Below are 23,008 nucleotides of genomic sequence, written 5' to 3' on the forward strand. Positions count from 1 at the left end.
GGTGTTGGGGTGGTTTTATATAAAAAGCAAAGCAACAAGCTAACTCACTGGACGTTTTCCAGCGGGGAAGAGGTGGAGTGATTCTGCAACCTCTCTCAGCAAGCAGGTAATGTGCTTGAACAACACACTACGTCCCATTTCACTTACTCAGTCCTCAGAGATGCTTGTATTGGAAGAAATTTGCATTAGAAGATACCGCAAAGAGCAATTTTTAAAGAGTGCTAGAACAGAAATTGGCTGAACTGAACAAATCTGTCAAATATCAACAGGGACTTTCAGTGAACCTTGGAGATCCAGGCATTCCTAAAATTCTGAGAGGGTGTTCAAAATTCCTAATTTAGATCGCCATCCAAATTCCTCAGATGTCAAATCTCTTTCTAATGAGCTATTCCACACTTTGAGGGACTCCAAAACCAGCTGTGACTCGCGTGCAGGCACAGTGCCACTGGGGTGTAGGGGATCAGAACTGAAGATTCACTCCCAAAATGTAACGTTTCCATGATTCTGTAAGATAAAAATTGAGCTTTAAATGACATTATGATCAAAAAGATGTTTTTTTCTCTCACAGAATGGAGAAGTCCAGGAAGGCCTTTGTTGGTATCCTCCTGTTTACTGTGTCTGTGGAAATCTGCTTGGCTCAGCACTGGTCTTATGGCCTGCAACCAGGAGGAAAAAGGAACGTGGACAATATGGAAGAATCATTTCAAGAGGTGGGTTCAGGATTGTAAAGCAATTCTGTTGGTTTTGCTGGGATCCCTCACCTGAACCAGATGCAAGCAAAAAAGCCATGGGATGGTATCAGAGGTGGCTCAGGCATTACTGTGTGTGTCTCTCTCTCCACATGTATACATTATATAAACACACATACATAAACAGACTTCTTAAAGAAGTAATTGGAGAGCTGACTGTGATGTAGCATAAGGGTAAGACAACATCTGACAGCCTTGCATAAAGAACAGTATTGTCTACTGCAGACACAAAGCTTGGTCAGTCTGCTCGAATGCGGAGACTGAAGTTTGACTTCCAGGTTAAACCTGATCTCATCCCGTCCCTAGATTCAGCCAATATTCTGATCAGCTGCTTTATGACAACTTTCATCCACTTCAGTGAGAATGTGGCAACGGGCAGCTGTTGTGGGATTAGATGGCAAGCACTTAAATGAAGGATTCAAACCACAAAGCAGATGTGAAAAGTTCTGTCCACCGATGCTTTTCCCATGCTTTCTAATATTTCATGTGTAGGCTCTTGTAACTGCAGTTTTAACATTCTGATTTAAAGTTTGCTATAGCACAAGCACAGCACCTAGGGAAAGGGAGAATTTAAATTGTGCAGTGGAACAGTTTCGTCGTTATCTGCAACTAGGGCATGGCTGCCTTAGAGGAGAAATCTCTTCTCATGAAGGCTGTGTCTGTTCCCAATTCAGATTGCAAATGACATGGAAAAATTAGGGGAAGTGCAGAAGACGGAATGCCCTGGCTCATATCAGCATCCCAGATTTAGTGATCTGAAGGAAGCCATGGTAAGTAACATGTTTTTTCTTTTATCACTGTGGAATACAGGGGGCTAGTCCAGGCTGGGAAAACACTGGGCAAGGGTGGGGTAGGAGTGATGAAAGAAGAGGCATATCAGCTTAGTTTGCATATGGTGATACTGGCTGTACCCTCATTATCTGCATCGTTCTCAAGTACCTCCAATTTACAGTCCTGGAACATGACTACGTTATTCTTGATGCTCCCATTGTAGCAGTGTGTTACTCACTAAATAAAAAAAAAACAAAGACACATTCTATCTACCTTAATACAAATCTACGCAGCATTCGCACATGCTTAACTTCAGGGGTGCACTTTACCAGCTGAAGGATGGAGCCATATGGAAGCTGCTGCTCCCAAGGTCCCCAGACTGGAAAATGTATTTTCCATGAGATGCTCTAATGCAGTGACAGCAGAGACTTCACACAGACACTAGCTGCCACAGAAAGACTGCTCTCAAGCAAAACCATGCTCTTCAAATCATACAGCAACACCTTGGTCAGGCCAGCTGGCCACCACTTTCTGGGAAACGCCTCTGAGTTGTCCTAGAAGTTGAAACACTCAATCTCTACTTCATTTTTTAATCAAAGACCAAAAAATTCAACTACATACTCTTGCCTTTCACTGAGGAAGCTGGTCTGAATCGCTCAGAAACTCAGTAACAGCAATGCAGACAGGTCAGTCCAACTTCTGTTCGCTTCTCATGCAGAAATCTCCTAAATTCCAGGGTTTCTTTTAGGTCATCATTAATCCTACTTGTACAGAACATAAAATGGGATCTATGCCTGTGACTCTGGCTTCCAATAGCACTACTTTCAGTACGAAGAGCCAACACTAACTTAGTATGTTTATACTTTTTTTTTTTGGCCTGCAAAAGACTATATTAGGCATGGACAGATAGCAGAAAAATTATCAGGATATATGAAATGAGTTCTTTGATGCTTTTTGCTCACTGAGGGAAACTTGGCCTTCCTTTGCAGTCAAATTCTGAGGTTTGCTTGGAAACTGCTGGTAATCTTACACAATATGTGCAAAAAACTTTTAGGCCTCTGCATCTAGCGGTTACTTTGCATACTGTTCCTGTAACATAGCCTGAGCTATGTGGCCTTACTTCTCGCTGCTTAATGACTTTGAAAACAAATTAAAACTTTTCCAGATGCAGGTTTTCCAACGTAACACATTCCTGGAGTTGATACAGGAATATTACGCAATGCGAGGGGAGGTGTCAGGAAACGGCCCACCCCATGGAAAAAACTTTTCAAGTTACCTTCATCATTTCCTGGAGCAGCTGGTACTGAGCGCAAACAAAGATACACCTAGCTAAGATACAAAAGGGAAAACAAAAAACAGTAACTCATTCAGCATGTTGATCCAAAACACTTCAGGCTTTCAACTCAGAGGTAACAACATAAATAAATATTCAAGTAGGAGGCCAGATCCAGCAGGGTGTGGCACAGCACATGCCATTCTAACAGTACCAAGGTACAGAGAGAAAGGTAACAGGGCAACTGTCCCATCTTGTAACACTTTTGTAAGCAGAGCTTTCTTGCCTCTGGTGTCTTGGCCAACTGCTTAAGCTCACGGACATTTCACATACTGATGCTTTTGTAAGTTCATGCTGCTTTTCCTAAACTTCTGTCAAAATGTAGTGTTCAACAGCTGTTGGGTTGCACTCCAAGAGCTGCTGCAGTGGTGGGCCCATTAACAGATGTAAAGTTGGTCATGGACTTTGGGATGAAAAGGGCTATTATGAGTGTCAGTTACATTATACTGTCTGATCAGATCCCCGGGCAGGTGGCGGAGAGATCATGTCGGGTCAGATTTATGTCATTCTAATCCTTCCAATGCAAACCACACTATGAATATGTTAGCATCTGACTAGGCTTTAAAATTCCACCATCAAAGTTCTTTCTTCTCTTTAAAACTGGCGTATGTGTGTGCTTACAGGCAAGTCTGATCGAAGGAGAAGCCAGACGAAAGAAGATTTAAACCCATGAAGCCAAAGGAACAACAGACCCAGAATAAAATTTCAAAGCAACGTTAAAACCAATTCCTCCTAAAATGGATTAGATTTCATGATGTGAATAAATTCTGTGAAGTTGTATTTAAGTGGAAGATGTTGTTGTATATATTACCAGCTTAAAAGAGAACACATTCTAGTCCAGTGGTGGGGAATCAGCACCATAAGGTTGGCTTTTTCTGCAATTAAAACTTGGACACAACAGCTTTTGTTTCACGCACATGGACAATGCCTGGGCAAGGGCACTGTCTGATCTCCCCCGTCTCTGGATACAACAGCAATACAACATTAAAAATTAAGAATAAATTTACTGTTGGAATGCAATTCCACTCACACGTCAGTAGGCCACACATGAAACACTTTTATATGCCTTTTTCTTTTTTTACTGGTTCACTGATAAAAACTACATTTATATTAAAAAGGTATTTACAAACTTTACAATAGTTAATACATTTAAAAAAACACAAGAATTTATACACCTTGCTTTACAGACTTAGTGAATCACGCGCCATTTACCCAAAGAGATGCAGACTCCCTTTCCGAAGCTTGGCTCCTGCTCTTTGTCCAGAGCCAGTTTAAAAGCTGTATTTTTTTGCTGATTCAACTGCAGAGGATTAAAAAGGAGGGAAAAAACACGTATTTGCAGTCTGTAGGGGTGGGTTTTGTGACTGAACCATCACACCCAGCATCTCAAAGCATTCACAAAAACACGTTACACAACATCCACATTCTCCTGAATTCCAGACAAACATGTCCTGCAGTTTATCATGTTATTAAACCCCTGTAATACCAACAGTGATCGACTACATCAAAGAACACCAGGCACGTTGGGGCTGAATTTCAGAGCTGCTGAGGACTTGCGCACCTCGGTGTACACACACAAACTGCAGACTGTTCTTCCAAAACGCAGGTCCAACGTGTGCAGTCAGGCATGTCCCGTGAGTTCAGTGACAGCCTTAAACCAGCTCAGACCAAGGCTGCACAACCAGATGTTCACTTTTGTTAAGCTTCTCTATTTCCCAACAGCCGTGACTCCTTTGCGGACTTGCCATGGTGCACACACAATGCCCTAAAGGTGCTTTCCACGCTTGATTTTCACACTGTACCCCTCAAGGACTGTGCTGGGCAGGCACAGACATTAACATGACCTGGTTTTATTTATCTACTGGGGGCAGAGCACACACTAGGAACTTAGCTCTGCTCCAGCTGGGATCTTTTTACATCATAATCACTTAAATATACACTGTGATACACTCTGAAGATTAGGAAGAATGTTAATAGGAGCAGAATTAAGTGAACCTCATGTGCTTTTGAAAAGCCCACCTCCTACCACGCAATAAACGAACCACATTTATTTGTGTATTTTTTCTTTCTGATAGTCTTAGGAAAAGCTCACCCTGGTCCACTAGATAACAGTCTGCAACAGTAAATACAAGATTTTTAATTAAGGAATTGAAAAAGGGGTAGCAGTAATGGTCGGGAATGTTTTTACATTAAAAAAAAAAGATTACAGTTAAGCTACAGACATCTTAAACTTATTATTTCCATTTACAATTACAAAAATAAATAAGGAGAGAAAATCTGAGCCATTATTACTACAAGTCTAACTCACTGTTCATCGTGGAACGTACGCCAGGCTGCACAGTGTGAAGGTTCTCAACAACTGCTACATACATATCATGGTATTTCTGCCACTGCAGATCACAGAGCTGTCCTCACTGGAATCGGTGTCCTTTCCTAATCCACTAATCCACTGAAATGGAAAACTGTCTGTTTCTCTCTTCCCCTGATATGGATTAGAGCCTGTAACATTTTTAAAGGAATTTATCACAGCATGACAAATTTTAATTAAAAGCTCCAGAAAACAAGTGTTGAGCATATTTCTCCAAAGAGAAAAAAAAATCCTCTAAGACTTCAAATTTAACATTAGCTTTGAACAGCATGGCTTTGAAATGGGATTAAGATTTTGTCTTCTCTGCAGACTGGATGTTTAACTTTGAGATTTGTTTTATTCAGAACTATGAACTCAGTAGAAATGCTGCTGCTTGCTTTCAGTTCTGGCATGCAAAGAAGATACCGTTATGGATTGTTCCCCTACTCCCATTTTCAGTCCTACAGGTTAAAAAACGTTGGTTAATATTTACAAAATCATCTAAGAAACACGGAAAGATGATTCTCATTCTGAAAATGAAGCAGCAAGACCTTAAATTGTCTCTGAAAATTAGATCTCAGAACTTAAGTCAAAAAAAAATCAGAGGTCTAGTGGGGTTTCTCACAAGAGTTTGGGCACTAAATTTCACTTAATTAAAATCAGTCAGGCCCCATGCTTTTTCACACACTTTAAAGCCCAATTGCTTTTAAAAATCTGACACTTGAAGATGATACTTTTTTCCAAAATTGGTGTGAAGCCCTAAGTCACTTAGGCACAGTACAGAAATCCCATCTTGTACCTCCAAGGAAACGATGCTGACTTGTATCAGCTAACAATGCAACTCTTCAAACCTCCCAGTCAGTAATACTTAAGAAAACTGAACCTGTGAGTTAGGTTGCCCAAAAGCAAGAAGAAGAGGGAAGAGTTTACAGCACTTCAAACAGGCTCTTAGAACAAAAATAATGCTAACAAAGAAAAAAATAATTGTTCAACTTTAAACACTTGGCATGGAAAATCTGCCAATGAAAATGCCCCAAACGTTTTGGCAATGGAGATCTCCTTGCCCTGTTGTCTTTAGGCATCAGCTGTTCCTTTCCTTGCAGTAAGGGTGATGTCTCAGCTACAACCATCTCCAACCGGCCAGGCAACAGAGGTGGCAAGAAGAAAGGCCTCAGCTGTGCAGACAGCAGACCAAAAAAAGTCAAGGAACCTGCCAAGTGAGGCAGATGACTTGGGCATTTAGGGCTAGCTCAGCTACCAGCACCTAGGACCAGCACACATGAAAGATAGGACTGTGTTCCCAATGACTGGCAGATGCATGATCCAAGGGGGGAAAAGTCTTTTTGCACGGACCAGTTCCATCCTCCAGGAAAATACCTGGTGAATGCACAAGGTGCATCTGCAAGTTAGTAAAGCAGATCAGAAAGGCAGGGAAGCAAGACTCAGAAGTCACTTGGAACTAAAATACCCAAACCTCCTATCTATTTTGTTTTCCCACTACAGACAAACCATTAGCTGAGATTCCTGCAGTTTCTTTTGTTTCTGCTGACTTACCAAAGGAGTTAAAAGCAAGCCTCCTCTGAAAAGGAAAAGCACCGAGGAATGAGGCAACAGGCAGATGCAGGATGGGGCAAGGCACTGAATTAACAATAGGTGGTGTTAATGTATACATGGATGTGTGTATGTGGCCAAGGAGCTGATGGAGAGCTTCAGGTTTCTACAATTCACACCACATCCTACTGCTCTGCCTTAAGCAAAGTTCTCACTGAAGACAGAAAAGTTCTCCTTCAAGTAAAGAGTTTCAGAGGATCCTTTAGTTTACATGTGCGAGAGCAGCAGAAGGAAGATAGTAGTTACATGAAGAGGAAGAAGTGGACCAAAAAAGCCAAAGACGAGAAAACCCTGTGGCTTTCAAGTCAAGCAGTGTCTATGTCAGCTCCACATTATGTTCTTGGACAAGTCCTACAATGCACCAGAGAGGCGGTGAAACACAGCCAAGATGTCCAGAAAGGTTTCAAAGATTTCCCAAGAGAAGGTGACAACCCCGAAGACAATCGCATGTGAGCTACAGCAAGCACGACTGTGACTGCAGTGCAGCTTCCAAAATGTCTCCATCCTGCTCTGTGATGTGAATCTGATATGATCCTTCAATGAATGCAATCTGCCTAGAGAGCCAGCAAAATAAAAGCAGACAGAAAAAAAATAAATAAGTTGTCAGGCAGCAAAATAAATGCAACTTCTGCAGGTTTCTTTAAATGGAGTCACACAGAAGCCCAAGGAACTTCTAAGAGCACGATTTTGTTTTCCTCTGAAAAAGACTTTAAGTCTAATTAAAGCCTTTCTCAAATAAGTTTTCACTAACGTGATGAAACTCATTAAGTCATGTGAGCAGAATAGTGGTGCAGTGGCCTGCAAAAAGAAACCCAAACCAAACAACTGTATATTTACTGTTGTGAGCAACATCCTCAGCAGGGTTTTTAACACCTCTCCATGAATTATGCCAGATAATCAGAAGCTAAACGACAGTTATAGCTGAGCGAAATTATTTCCTGGAAGAAAGAGCATACAGAAGAATCTTCATCAACATGATGATAAAGGAATAAGCCACAAGTGGCAACCAAATATCTAAAATTTCATCTAAGTTCAAACCAACTTCAGCTGGTCCATCTTTATGATGAGCACTAAGAAACTTCTAGGTTCTGAAACAGTTTGGATCTAAACTTTGCAGGCAAACTCCCATTTCCTGAGATTCACAGTGAAAGGGAACAATAACAAGGAGCGATTTTTTCCCGTCCCTAGAAAACATCAGTGAAAATAACAGCCACTATGGAAGCTACGTTTATAAATAGGTCAGTCACACAGGCAGAACAGCACGACAAAATGTCCCGTCTGAATGTGACAGAAGAGAACAATTCTTACAAACCAAGAGAAACCAAACCTGAGGGACTTTGCAGCTGCTGGTAAATGTGGCACCAACTGGCAGTAGCAACTCTGGGGGGATATACATGGAAGTTACAACTATGTAGCTTGAGAAGAAAACAGCGAAGTTCTCCACAATGCATTACTTCTGGAACAGGGAGTTTAGGAAAGTCCACCTCCACAAAGCGAAAACTATTTCTGGAGTGATCTAGATTATTTAATAGTAGAACAGAGTAGAAATACATTTTGCAAGACAATTTCAAACTGAATTTTCTTCTGGCCTAAGTGTTGTACAAACTCCCTGTAAGCCTGATGCAGAAGAGCAAGTTCCCCACCCCAGGGGAGCAGCCGATCTAACATCATGGTGCTGCCCAGGCTCAGAGACCAGCAGCCCTGCAAGGTGCAAAATGCAACTGCCAACGCTAATACTATGGAGTATTTTGTTGTGTTTTTTTTAAACAGCAATCTTCTGGTGGCAGCTCAGGCACAGAGGAATGATGAATGAGTCTAAGGCCCATCTGGTCCATAAATAACAATGGTATTTGTGTTCTATGTTTGGTCACTATGTAACTGTGAGGACAGGGTGTTCTAACTGTGTGCAACAGCCTTTTTCTGCATGAATCGCATGAATTTAAAAACATTAAAACCCAAGATCATGTCATTTTTTTCTCTAGAATAAATAAAACAGAAAGACTGATGCTAACATTCTGAGACAGCAGGGAATAAATAACTAAAAGAAAAAAAAAACTAAACAGATTAACAAAATACTTATAAATAATATTATTATCCCGTCCTCCAAGGAAATAAAAGCTGCAGAGCTGGAGTAATCCAAGCAACAGGAAACTTGTGGGTAAGTGTCAAGTCTTCCACATGCATCCCAGATCTAAATGGCTCCTTAAAGCCCAGTGGCTGTTAGCAACTTAGATCAAGGGAGGCTACAAAACAAAGTGCAAGTACTGCCACAAACCAGGGGGGAGATGAGAATTATTTACGTGGAATTGGCCAGCCAAAGTAGAGGTTACATTAACTATCAAACTTTGTTTCTGAGGTCCAGGTGACCAGTTTTACCCACTCCATCCTCTCCAGGTTGCTGCTATCAATACAGTACTGGTATCGATGGAACTTCTATCCACTCTAAGACATTCACAGGAGAAAAATAACTTTTTACACCCTACTAAAAAAGCACAAAGATGAGATATTGTACCAAGTCCCAGACGCAAAATAAAGTAGTAACATCACAAAGGAAGGAATATCGACTGCTCTGTAGTGTCAAAACCAGAATCAACAGCGAAACTACGACAAAGTACTGGTGAACCTAAACTCTCCACTGGGATTGAGTGACTGCCACTACTTGAGCAGAGGTGGCGTAAGGCAGAATGTCTGCAACTTCATCTTAAATACCTATGACGACTAGCAGAAAAGAGGTTTCTTTTTCTGCTAACAATGCTCAGGTCTCTGCCTGCAATCAAGAATCTTAGGAGAATACATATCATACGCCAGCACCTGACATCTCAGGAGCAGACATTTCACAGCTTAGGCACGGCTGTGATCGTCTCGCTTCATGCAAAGCAGGGCTTGGCTATGCTACAGGGGCAAAAGGAAGGATCGGTGCACTAGTACAGCCACAAAGCTGTAACGAACCTATATGAAAATACTGTAGAATGTATCTCATACTGGTGTGGCTTACCTTGGTTCAAGCACTGGTGCAAATCACTACAGTGACAGATTTACGCTAGGAATGAGCTGCTGAAATTGCATCAGTGACTGAGTTCAGGACAGACAAGACTAAGACAAACAGGAGTTCCAGTAGGCTGACTTCTTCCCACATGTGATTAGTGTCTCATGATTGGAAAGGTAAACCAGAGGTTAGGAATAGTTACAACTAAGTTCCTTTTGGTATTTCCCAGGAAGAACTCCAAGGGACGTGACTGGAATGGCAAGTGAGATCACTAGGTCTTTAGGGTCGGAAAGGCCCAGCATGTCGGTGAAAAGAAAGCAGCCATTTCACTCTAGGCACTTGCTGTGAGCCGAGCAAGTAACAATCCTCACTGCAATCCTTGCTCTGAAGAGACAACGCTGGATTTTCTGGTTTTTGGAGGAGGAGGGGGAGGCTTGGCTTCACGTCTGTTGGGTAGCGGTGGAGTAGCCTGAGAAGATAAAACAAAAACATTTTGCCTGATCAAACAGAAGAAATGCAAAAGTTCGTATACTTCTTAATTCTTCTTTCAGGACAACATCTTTGAATTCATCCTCTCAGTGCTCCATGCAATCAATGAGAGGGGCAAACAAGGACTCCGATGTAACAGAAACAGATATTTTTCAGTTGGTAGAATCATCTTTGGTTGCAGACATGCTTTAGTTGCTTCTGACCTGCAGCCTGACTGAGCCAGGAAGTCACTTGCCCAGTCCCAGATTTACCAGTAAAATGGAAATAAACCCACTTCTCTCATGGTTTCAAAATTCAACTATTTTTATCTTGCTGGCTCAGTGAGTTGCACCACGTAAAACGCTTCCAAATCAGAATGGTGGAACTAATTCCATAAAATAGCAGCAAAGCAAAAATTCTGCTAAAACAAGTCACAGCCTTCCTGCCTAACGCAGGGGATTGTAGAGTGTTTGTTGTTCTTGCAGAAAACTGCACTAGTAGGTCCTTTCAAGTTGTCCCTTTGCTTGTTTTAAGGGGCATCCTATAAACTAATGAAAAGTGAAAGGCCAGGTGAACAAGAAGCTTATGTGGCTTACCTCTTGCTTAGCTGAAACTGCCAAGATTTCCTGACTATTTTAACTAAAGGAGGACAGACTCAACTTTACAACAACAACAAAAGTAGCAAAACCCTTCAGAAAGTACTTTTACAACCTCTCTTTACGGGCCTTTGAATCCGTTCCATTTGGCTGTAAGCCAGGGTCAATGTTACAAGCCAGAGCATGTTAGTAATTAGTTTTCTTACAAGACTCAAGGGAAGGCTTTTTTATTAATCCTCTTGAACCAGCGACTCCCACAGCATCTCTAGGGCTGGCATATTTCCTCCAGCCATACCACCTACATCAGCTATACTGCCCCTTCCCAGAAGAACAGTTAATTCAGACCAAGTGAAGGCCTGAGTAGAAAACCTCCAATTTATCCCATGTTTCAGGAATTCATGCCATTGTCATTTCTCTCTTATTGAAGTAAATAATCAACTGCTGTGTTGTCTTTCTGTGCTGTCAGAGTTAACATCTTTTGTGAAGTGTGATCATTCAGTATTTTCGGTAAAATTCCAGCTCTTTTACTAAGGTACTCCATAAATCCCCTCTGTAAATTGCACAGTGGAAGACATTCTCTTGACAGTTCCAAAAGGATGTTTTCTGATGCTGCACAATGGTAAGCAACGACAGTGTCACATTAGAATCACCTACATTGTAGTGGCACATGAAATGATTCTGACATAACCACCAGGGCATTTGCACATTAAGTACCCACAAGTCATTTGAGATACTGTAGGGGAAGAGCAGCATTAGCGATACAGCATGAAAAGTGTCAATATGATGTTCCTAGAAGGCAATCAACTTCATGAAATTAAGAAAAAAAGATTATGGCCAAGATGGTGATGTAATACGGGCTAACTTTTCAGTGAGTAATGATAAATACTTTGAAAAATTATATTCTTCTGAGCTAAGGATTCAAAACAAGACAAACATTTCTGAAAATGTGTAAACTTCTCTTTTTCAGGATCAGGTTACTGTACTATTTTACATGTTGACCATGTTTTTGAACCTTTTCAATCACTGTGCATGTTTGTTTTCAATATACTTCCCTGTGTCCCCCCCCCCCCAAGTTTGCCTAACCAAGGACATCACAACCTCCACTTGAAAAAGGGACTGCACTTGATAGCCCTCTCTCAAAACAAAAATCTTCTTGTTCTTTTGTGGTTTCAGGGAGGGAACCAGTAAAATGATTAGACAAGTTTCAAGCAGCACCACCCTACAAGCAGCTTGGAAAATTCCAGCGGTGTCCTGCTCGAATGTTGGTTTCCAGAAAAATGTCAGCTCTCATTTCCTTACCTCCATAGAATTCCTCGGGTTGCTATTCTCGTAGGGTTTGTTTTTAGGCGGAGGTGGAGGAGGGGTACTCTGCAAGCTAGCAGTTGACAATCCATCAGCTTGCAACGAGGGAAAACCTAGAAGCAAAACCAGTAAGAGAAGACATGAAAGCAGGCGGAAAAGGAGTGGGAAAAGGAATTGACCATGTATGACTTCAAGGGAGAATCATTTAATATCTTGCACTTTAGATCTGTTTTAGCAGCAAAACCTGCACAGATATGTCAAACCAGAGTCACAGTTTTATCTCCTTTAAGTTCCAAATGCCCAGAAGAGTTCTACCTTCAACAAATGAATCTAAGCTTATGTGAAAAATGCATGCCTGAGAGAAGAGAGAATTGAATCCATTATCACATCTGCAATGTTCCCTGGGATTTCCTTTCAGCCAGGGCCTCAACCTGAGAATTCACTTTGATTTTAACTCCAGTTGATGGAGCAGATAAGTACCCAAACTTCAGAATAATTCCTGGGAAGCTGTCCTGCTACTAATGATAATTAAAACCGCTTGCTAAGTAAAAGAGTGAGACTTCACATTCAGTAAGGCTGAGAAACATAACAGCTCGACTAGAAAGGAAGCCATCAATTGTGAGACTACAGTTGCATTCTTACCTTGGTCACACGTTGCTTCAGAATTAACTACAGATACTAGGGGATATGTATGTGAGGCAACTACAAACTACTCACTTCACTAATTCTTCAAGATAAATTCCTTCTCCTTCGGGTGTAACATTTATTAGCTGAATTTCCAAGCTGCAGAGCAGTAGCTCCTTCTAAAATTTTTAACAATCCTGCAAGGCTTGCCCAGAAAATTTAGCCAGAGGCCTCTTCAGAAACCAAACCTAACTACCACGTAGGGCTGATGCAGTTTCCACTAGTGAATTCACTGGAGGTATTCCTAGTATGTGCCATCTCACTTGATTTGGCAGAAGACTGACTCTTCTTTAAAAACAAACAAATAAAAAAACAACCGAGCACCTACATTAACTGCACACCGTGTTCACCTTGAGATTTAGTATTCCTCTCCACAAGTCAATACAGGAGAAAACACAGAAGAAAGAAATTGAAAAACACAGATAATGTTCTCTGAAATTCATTTGATTTACTAAGTGATATCTAAGTCACACGTATAATCACAGTGCCTTTGATAACACTGCCAAATACTGTTATCAAACAAAAATTCCTACAAACATTAATAGCCCAGAGTCACTTTCTGCATACTTCAGAGCAGTACCTCTTTCCCTGCCTCCCCAGTGAGGTTACCTCAGCAAATTTATCCTAACTCCTGCTACTCAGTTGCTGCATGACACAACTTACTGTGGGTTCTTGGCGTTTTGGGAGTGATGGGCGGTGGGCTGAGAGGCGACGACTGCTGGAGTGAAGAACTCTGAAGCAAAGTCAGTTTGCTGTCTCCTAATTGAAGACTCTTTGGCCTTTGTGCTTTTCCAGACAAGCTCTGGTTAAAACAAAGAGTAAACAAAACCTTTAGAAGTCAGCAAAGTTGCTGCCCACATATCCCATAATCAGACTTGTCACAAAGGCATCATGCGTGGCTTTTTAGAGCTTGTTAAGAGAGAAAGGTGCATTCAGGTGAAACATAAGGGTGGAAACCAAGGCGCTGACTAAGCTATGGCAAAAGGCACACACTGTGCTCCTATGACACATTCAGTTGTCCCTGGGACCTTACTAACTGGGTAGTAATAATAATAAACTGTTTTTAATGATCTCAGTCTAAGAAGGTAAGAGGTCGGGGAAAGGGGTGAGGCTGAAAAATTGCTGCATTTGGCTAACAGTTCTGTGAACAGACTTGAGAAAAAAGCCTTTCCAAGAAGATGGAAGATTGAATTTTAGGTGCAAGTCAGGACTGCTAGTGTCATCCAGCTCCTTAGGGCTGTGAAACAAGTCCATTTCAAGCTTATTGAACACATCCCTTGCATCTGGGACTCAGGAGATGTTGTTCCAGTTCGTTCCAGTGTCATCTGTGTCCTGTGTATTCTTCATCCAAATCCTTTGGCTTCCCTACCTTGAAGACTCACCAGCATACGTGGGCTTAGAAACCTACAGACCCTTTAAAGAACAGCTAGCACCCAACATCTTTAAGGACCTCTGAAAGTCCCAATCCCACCGCCTCAGCCAGTCATCTGTCAAACAGCTCTAATTTATTTCCTGAGACACCATGGGGGTAAACTGAAATGCTTCAATCGTCACCAGGAGGTCCTCGGGTGGTTAATCAAACATCACATTCAGCCTGGTGGTAACTGTCTGATTTGGGGACCGTGGTATTCAGCGTGCCTTCCACCAGTAAACTTTCCTCCTGCCAGTGCTATTAAAGATGTCAGCAATACAAGAGTCATCAAAAGCTTCACTCAGACATCTAAATTCCACCTCAATTCCAGTGCCTGGGGTTTCCCACTAGCACCACGTGCCTGAAGATACAAAGGCAGCCAAAAGGACGTTCCAGCCAAGCAGACAAAGGTGGAATTTAGTCCTTCTAAATATGGACCCCAGAGCCCAGGGCATATTAAGGTCCCTTTAATACGCTTTACAGAGAAGGCTATCATGCTTACATATGTAATTAAACTCACCGAGCTCTTCTAGAGACCAATTCTCCACCACTGAGCAATTTAGTATTTCTCCCTGCACAGAAGGGACCACACAGTGGTGTGCAGTGAATATAAACCAAATAAAGCCCAAAGCTGCTGGATGTACAGCGAGCCTTTGGTTCCCTCTGGCTTTCTAGCTCCCAAGCAGCTTATTCAAGAGCTGCATAAAATCACTCTGCTTCATTCTCGTGCTGCACTACGCAGCTACGGAACAGAGCAGCTATAAAAAACCAGCTTTCTGTGTACTTTGCAATGTTCTTAAGCAGAAGTATAACCCTTAACTGCTCGTATACTTCAGTAAGCTGATCACACAAGCAATGTGCCCTCAGAGATCTGGGGGGAGAAGGGAGGGTGGGGGTTCTGTTTTGCATCTCTCGACTCTCTGCAAAGCAAAGCCTTGGACAGATGTGCCGTGCTGTCACAGGGAACTGGTCAATAAAAGCGGGCCTTCTCCCAGCTCTTTTCCCTCTAGCTTTCCTTAATGAAGTGATCAGCAGCTGACATCACAGTTTGTGGGTTAAATCCATTTAATTCAACTGAATTCAAAATTCAACGCATTTCCAAAGGCAGAGGGCCAGGCCTCCTGAATCACTAATATTTACAACCCCAGATTTTCCTCCTGGGTGGAAAGGCTGTCAGTACCAAATGTCAGGATTCTAGAGCCACAGCTCCCCTTTTATAGAAATATTCTGTGGACTCCAAGTGCTGGCAGCATCACTCAGATTTGATGAGAATTCCTGAATCTATAGCAACATAACCTATTCCTGCCAGATTCAACCGAGATCTGGGGAAGGAAAGGAAAATAGAAGAGCTGATCCTTTTTTTTCATTATTTACACAATGCGTTAGGTCAAATTAGTACCACTGAGCCACCAGCTTAAATACTAAGATAACCTAATTGTCGCGTACTCTCTGACAGTGTAACACAGCATAGATCTCAATATCCCCAATGCTCCAAGCTCACACAACTCTACTTTTGGGCTCAAGCTTTTCTGTTTGTATTAGGCAATTATTCTGAATCGCACTGTTAACTTGAATGCCCAAAAGTCTCCAATGTATTCTTTCTTACAACACTCCTGTGGGGGTATAGATTCTCTTTTTTTCCTCTTTTGCAAATAATGCTCAAGGAATAAATACCCCTGCCCTCATGCAGGAGGTTTGGAGCAGAGTGCAGACTTGGAAAAAGAGTTTTTCAAAGTCCCGAGCTGGTGACCTAACTACCAGACCATTTTTTTTCAACTCCCCAATCTATCAAACTGATCTTCACCTTGCAGTATACTTGATTTGTGCAGTGATGCTGACTGATAGCAGCTGAACATCTGGCTTGCCAGCTGGATTTTTGTGTGGGCTAGCTGTATCTACTTGCTCCAACACAAACAGAACAATTCTACATGGTGCTGAGTGCATCACAGTCATCCACTCCTAAAAGAAATGAGGGCACTGAGCACCTAGATGAAACACCAGTGCCTTGTGCTTCCCGTCTGTACTTTAAGTCAAGCTGCAGTTTGATCTGTGACACAAGTTTTCCAAATAAAAAAGCAAGAATTACTCAGATGACCAAGGCTTTTGGTATTTGAACCCCTCCCTCCCACAATTTAATGAAGTTCCCAATGACAAGCATGGCTGAAAGCAACGGAAACACTAAAATCTCCTGCTGGGATTTTATTATTGCATGTGTGTGTGTGTGTGTGTGTGTGTTACCATTTTTAAAGTCAGTTCCATTTCTGGCTCCTTCTCCACAATAACCTGAGACTTGCTAATACTCCACTCCTTCCGCTTGAGTTTGCAAATCCTGTTATCGCCATCTTCTTTGATGGGCAGATCCTCAGCTCTGGAGGCTGTTGATATTCTTCTCTCCAAGAGAGGTTCCAGAATAGATCTGCAGCCCACACCAGAAGAGAGAAAAAACACAAAATATTAGTCCATCAGACATTTCACGTGCTGTCTGTCAAAAAGCTGTGATCTCTTACTTTGCAGAAGTTATCATGAAAAACGGAATTAGGACTAGGGAATTTTCAATGAGATTTGTGCTCCTAAGTTACTTCACCAATTTTGAGTGTTACGTCTTTTATACAAGGTAAAGCGTGAACTACTTGCAGAGGAAGCCAGATCTGCATTTTATGCCAACCCCTGCCACTGAGTCTGCTGTGTGCCTCTGAGCACAACACCTTGACTCCCCTGCTTACCACAGATGCAAAGCAGATGTAAAGAGAAGTAACATCAGGAAGTGTTTCCATGTATTGCAGCTCCTTTTACTGACACACATGCAGCTGCAAACAGGTGGAATGAGTACCATGTGACTGTAACACCTCTGCAGACCACATCAAACTAAGTTACACTGTAGTATCTTACAATTCTGTTTTCTATGATTCCTGGGAAACAGAAATAGTGTACATCTGAAATACACGGTGCTTCTGCTCCTCTTCAGCATCATATATAGAACTGGGACTCAAGAGACAGACAGTCATAGGTTCAGTTCCCAAAATTATCCCTACCTGTTCTTCAAACTCCTTATTTGTAAAATTGGAGTAACATTAATCTCCACTTAAAGCCATAAAGGTGTAGGTATTATAATTGTTTATAAAATGAATCTTTGTTTTTAAGAGTAACTAATTAGATTAGAAAAGTCTCTTTTTTTTGAAAATAACATAAACCCATTCTAGCAAAGGTATATCCCTAACTCTTGTAAGTCACATGCAAGAGCTGATTACTAACCCGTCTGAACCTGGCCTGGAGGAAGTGCTGTCAGACGACGTGGAGGACGTAGAGACCACAGAAGAGGCCACGGATGTGACAGAAAGCCGTCTCAGCGTGGAAGACATGATATAGGGCAACACGACAGAGCCTGACCTGCTTGGTTTCCTTTCAGTGAGGGAGGGAGGCTGCAGACAAACACACTTGTCACAAATCACTTAGCACTAACTCATTCACAAGCTGGAAGGGGAGATTTGTGTTACTTCAAGGCAAAACACCAGACAACAAGATAAGCTTACCAAAGTTATCACACCATACTGCTTCTCCACCTTCTTCTTCAGCTCTTTGAAACAGGCTGTCAGTCTGTCGTGTAGAGGCTTCAGCTGTTCCGTCAGCTTCTCGCCATGGATCCTGATCCCCTCTGCCAACAACGGCATCTGAAAGAAGGAAAAAAATAAAGCTATGAAGACAAACCATATCTCCTGCTCCAGGGAGCAATTTTCTCTGCATGTTATATATCTCAGATACAATCACAGGACTGGCATCAGTGTGTTTTAAGTTTGCAGAGGAAAAAAAGCAATCATAACCTACTCAGCTACTGACTCCTAACTTATGACACTGTAGTAACTTGACTGTCTACTTGAGTTGTGTGTGTGTATTACAAATAAATATGTCCACATCTACACCCAAGGTTCCCTCTTCCATACTCAGATTCCATATTCTGCTTTGGAAAACACGGGATGTTAAACATTAAGTATCACAACTTAGCCACCAGAGCTGTGTGATTGTGAAGTGGTTTTAACTGGGCTCTGTTGTACAGAAATATGTAAAAACAGGTCTGCAGGGATGCAATCCGCAAACGTGAAATTTGCTCTCTTAAAAAAACACAGCAATTTTTCATTGCTATGCAGATCAAAATAGACAACTTTCAATGGTCAGACTTACAAAACATTGGATCTGATGCTTTCATGAAAAGTTAACAGATATTTTGTTAAACTCCTGAGAGGAAAAAAATATATGCTGCTTTGGCAAATATTCCACGATAACATTTCAGAGCAACACCAGGACATGGTATTGTATGTGCAACATTCTAGACCACAAATTTAGAATATGATATTTCTCCTCAAAATAAAATTCTATGCATATTCAGATTGTTCTTATAGTATTTATCTCCATTTTCTCTCTCCAAAACAACGATGCTGGAAAAACACCTGCACTCACACACAGTACATCCCCATCTTCCCCAATATGATACCTGTAGAGCAATTAATTGCTTAAGCAGCTCAATTTTATCTTGATCTTCAGGATGCTCTTGAAGATACTTCTCTGTGAAAAAGGCCTAAAAGTGAAGAGAGAAAATGATATAGACACGATGCTTTCACAGCTAGCTCTAAGGTGAAGATCCCTGTACTTTAAAAGCAATTCACTGCCATTACTTCTCATAGCAAAATTGTCTTTAATATCAACCTGATACAAAGCCAAAGGACAAAGAATTTTAATTATTCACCCAGAAAAGGGAAGAAGATGACTTTTTTCTATTTTTTAAATTATATTTTCAATGAAAACCTGGTATGTTAATAAACAGTTACTTCATCAGAAGGGTTTTCTTCAATTCCAACTCCCTTCTCAAAGTACTGACTTGAATAATCAAGGTTATATTATTTGTCACCCAAACATGAGTGGAAAAATCAGTCCTGGAGCTCTCGCTTCAGGAGGTTTTTCTCACTTTAGCATCCAATGACCTCCAGTACACAATGACGTGCAAATACCCTCAGCCTCTGGAAGGTGAACAGACCTCCTCTTGCCTGCAATCTCCTTGAGATCTACCATTAAGTCCTTAGGTACAGCATTTTTACATGGGGCTTGCTACGAAAATTCAGTAGAAATAAGACCTGTGTTGAGATTTAGACTCATAGTTTGGTTCAACAAAGCACCTTTAGTCTACGCTTCTTATGTGTTTACCTTTAACTCAACAGAATCTGGTACTGGTTTAAGAGTTGAACAAACACATGTACGCCTTCCTGGACTTAAGTCTTAAAATTGTGCCAATTCACATTATGTGCTGCAGCACATTGCATTGAAATGTATCACAATTCCCAGTCAGAAGAATTTAATTTTTCTTTTCCTAGATAAAATCCCTAATAATTTTTCATTTTGTTTTAAAACGTGGTCTCTGATCTATTTCAGCCTCTGCATATATTTTAGTCCTGCATTCCATTAACTGGACTGTATGTACAAGTGTTTATAGGCCTAGTGGTATGATTCTGAAAAAGGCTGATGTCAAGAGGAGGTTAGCCTGTGAAAGGACTGCCGAGTATGTCCCAATGGATTTTTCTTTAAAGTGTTTAATTATTGCAAGAAGAAAGCCCATGTTAAAAATGCAGACTTTGGCTTTTGGCTACAATGAAACAATTAAAAAATTCAAGATTTTAGCCGCCCACAAAAGCCAAATGTTCTGTACTCATCTTTAGTTGAAATAGGAAAATATGAACCAGAAATGAGTATTTCCAGATGTGGTTACAGATACATTGTGTTTCCTAGTTTTAACTGCTTTCCCACTTTCGTAATTCTAAACTTTATGTCAACCTTAATTCATGAAACGGGAGGATTTGGGGCCAAATTCACCCCTGGCGAAGTATGCAGCTCCTCTGGAATCAGAAGAGTTATACCCCAGATATATCAGGCCCTCTCCCATTTAACTTTTTCACTTCATTTCATGTGACTGCAACACATCTGAGAAGAATTAAACATGTTTTAACACCATCCATTCAGTTTATGGAAATAAGCAATGCAATTTGTGCCGGGGAAAGAATAATTAAGATACTGGGAATAAACAGCTTAAGTTAAACATCACAAACAAAGAACACACACTGTGTCAACTGAATAAACCTGGATAGGAAACACTGAAACATTCCTTTTTTTCTTCCCCTCCCCTGAAATACATGCTCTTTTCTGCAACACTGCAAAGATAGACTATTTGCTGGAAAGTAAAATCTTCATTTGCCTTACCATTCTATATTAATGCAGTGGAGAAATGTTAGCTATTTTGCTTCTATTTCTGATACTTGCACTGTTCACTGGGCTAACTAAGCACCTCACAATGCCCCCATGAGGTAGGGCCATGCTATTATCACCACTGTAAATGAGACCCAAAAGAGGTGCATGGATCACTCCTTAACTCTGTTAGGGCACACCACTAAAACTTAACACTTAAACACTAAAAATGTGGAATTTTTCCACCTTTCAGCCTACCGGAAATCTCTCACTTTAATTCTTTTCTTCTTTAAGCTCTGAATGGGCACAGATAAAGCTATATACTGCAATATGCCTGATTAACAGCTGAAAAGTGAACTTCCATCTCCCATGTTTCAATCCAGACCTCCAACACTGTGGAGGTCAAACTGAGCTACAGCTAAATGTGAAGCCCACCTTTTCATAGTTGGTATATCCCCCCATGACTGCTGGGTCCACGATCCCGTTCAGGAGCATAGAGAGAGGATGTACTGGAAGACTCCGGTCCCAGACGTGCTGCTGGACAATGTTGCTGATTTTCTCGTTGGTTAGCTCCATCGTTTCTATGGCATTCTCCAAAGGGCTGATCTCCTCCTGAGAGAAAGAAGAGAAAAGAGAAAACCTTCATTCTCCTCCACTGAATATGAAGGAACTCCTTGTATACAAATGGCAGCTCGACTGTTTACAGCAGAGGATTTCTGGCCACCTGTGCTAACTATTTCCACAGAGATGAATGCAAGAATGACCTCACACCTTATCCTGAAGGAACAACAGTTTAACAATTAGCCACTCAGTGGAGTGTTAAGAAGTAACCACCTTCCCAAGCTTTACACAGCCGACATAGAACTTGGCTGCCTGTGGTACAGCTGCCTGCAGAACAAAAAAAGACAAGCACATCAAAGCAGACACACATTTGCTTTTATCTGAGGCAGAAATTATTGGTGTGCCACATCCAACGGTGGAACAGCTAGTCCCAAACCTTGCAAAACTCTTTATTCCACAAAAGATCAGAGAGGATGAAATGCAATTCACATACAAAACTCACCGTTGTAACCTGCTTGACTTCAAACCACTTGAGGATGCCTGGAAATGAGTATGCTGTTGTGTAGGTTGTCCTTTCTATCCACATAGTCTAGTTAGAGAAGGAAAAAGAAATTCTAAGATGTAAGGAAAATATTGGTATTGCAATACAATTCTCTTCTGCACTAGAATATGGAACCAGGCTTCCAGCACTAGCTGGCAGGATTTGCACAATGACTTTCGCTTTCATTAACTGGGATGGAACCCAGTGTTTTTGGCAACAAATACCACTACTACAACTTAAGTGGTATCAACATAAGCAGAAGGCGGCTGTGGTCCTTCATGTAAACCACTTCTAGGGATATGATTATGGCGTATTTAGCCAGAGTTATATGCAGTATGTCCAACCACTGCATGTGAGCAACAGTATGCCTTACAGGCAGCAAGGAAACATGCTATTACACTACACCCAAAGCTCACTCTCCATTGCAAATCTTAAAATTTGGCCTAAAGTTGAGCTGATCCTTCATAGTCAGATATTAAGCCTCCTTAAGGATGGCTACATCACCCACAATCTAGCAGGCAGCAGATTGCACTCTCTAGGATGTTGCGGTTAGACAGCACAGTATTTACGTATGCCTGCATCAAGGACTTCGAACATTACAACTTCAGCTAAGAAGCCCCTCAGTACATCACATTATCTTTGCATAAAGACTGCAATATGAAGTGTAGCCCTCTGCTCCTCCTACATTTTCGTAAGAAAACTCCACTGACACAGGTGGAAGAAAAATTGTGACAGTGCTGTTCAAAATGCCACTGGCAAAATAAAATAAAAAAATGCATAGAACAGTTTTTGCACAGAACAGACAACCAAGGCAGCTGGCATTAAAAGCAAAAGACTCACAGCAAATTCATTCTCTGGATCTTTTTCTCCTTTCCTGAATGGTCGGGAGTGTGTGAACTGCTGTACCTCGTTTGCTCTGTAGTAGCTAGAAAGAAACAGAGAAAATGTTGAGTATAATGATAATGACTTATCTTCATTACATCGATGTTCTTTTATTTCCTCCCAACATTAAACTGGACTGGGAAACAAATTTGCATGAGACATATAGGCACTCTAATTCATAACTACATTAGCTGAGAAAAATATAGAGGAAATGTTGAGAGAAAAGGGAAAACAAATTACTTTAAGATCTGTTCAGGAACAGGTTTGTCTTTATAATTAGGTGGCAGGTTCATCACAGGCTTCACTATAAAGCACTGCACATCTGAGGCAGCTATAGTTAAGGATGAAAAACCGTGAATTCTTCTGGGAAAACCGAAGAGGGAAAGAAATTCCCTTCCTGTTTTCATCATATGTCAGACTTCTCAACAATTCCCTGTGCTCTTGTCATGTTTGAAGAGAAATACTTAGTTGTTCATCAACAATCACAGACATTATATTGCTTGATGTGACTGGTATGCTACTCATGAACTAAAAGCCCAAA

General features: G+C 41.3%; 2 protein-coding genes across 4 annotated transcripts in view; one reads left to right on the forward strand and one right to left on the reverse strand.

Annotated features, from left to right (window-relative positions):
* Window positions 1–51: 51 nt before the first annotated feature.
* On the forward strand, window positions 52–3,631 carry GNRH1 (gonadotropin releasing hormone 1). Of its 2 annotated transcripts, none has more exons than XM_040538170.1 (4): window positions 52–106; window positions 569–710; window positions 1,424–1,519; window positions 3,477–3,631. In XM_040538170.1, exons 2-4 carry the CDS (start codon window positions 570–572, stop codon window positions 3,516–3,518), a joined length of 279 nt encoding a protein of 92 aa, XP_040394104.1. In that variant the 5' UTR covers window positions 52–106; window position 569; the 3' UTR covers window positions 3,519–3,631. The 2 variants fall into 2 exon arrangements, with proteins under 2 accessions (XP_040394104.1, XP_040394106.1); XM_040538172.1 differs by lacking the exon at window positions 52–106 and adding an exon at window positions 368–487.
* A 1,343-nt stretch (window positions 3,632–4,974) lies between these two features.
* DOCK5 (dedicator of cytokinesis 5) overlaps window positions 4,975–23,008 on the reverse strand; it is a 110,504-nt gene continuing 92,470 nt past the window's right edge. For both annotated transcript variants that reach the window (XM_040538166.1, XM_040538167.1), the window contains 11 exons: window positions 22,708–22,789; window positions 22,426–22,510; window positions 21,547–21,633; window positions 20,919–21,095; window positions 18,745–18,828; window positions 17,789–17,926; window positions 17,511–17,677; window positions 16,497–16,674; window positions 13,511–13,649; window positions 12,161–12,276; window positions 4,975–10,266 (listed from right to left, as the gene is read on the reverse strand). In XM_040538166.1, the coding sequence (XP_040394100.1) occupies window positions 10,165–10,266; window positions 12,161–12,276; window positions 13,511–13,649; window positions 16,497–16,674; window positions 17,511–17,677; window positions 17,789–17,926; window positions 18,745–18,828; window positions 20,919–21,095; window positions 21,547–21,633; window positions 22,426–22,510; window positions 22,708–22,789 (1,355 nt within the window). In that variant the 3' untranslated portion in view covers window positions 4,975–10,164. The remainder of the gene's footprint in view (window positions 10,267–12,160; window positions 12,277–13,510; window positions 13,650–16,496; window positions 16,675–17,510; window positions 17,678–17,788; window positions 17,927–18,744; window positions 18,829–20,918; window positions 21,096–21,546; window positions 21,634–22,425; window positions 22,511–22,707; window positions 22,790–23,008) is intronic.

This window comes from Cygnus olor, chromosome 27 (assembly GCF_009769625.2).
Source record: "Cygnus olor isolate bCygOlo1 chromosome 27, bCygOlo1.pri.v2, whole genome shotgun sequence".
Taxonomy (NCBI): domain Eukaryota; kingdom Metazoa; phylum Chordata; class Aves; order Anseriformes; family Anatidae; genus Cygnus; species Cygnus olor.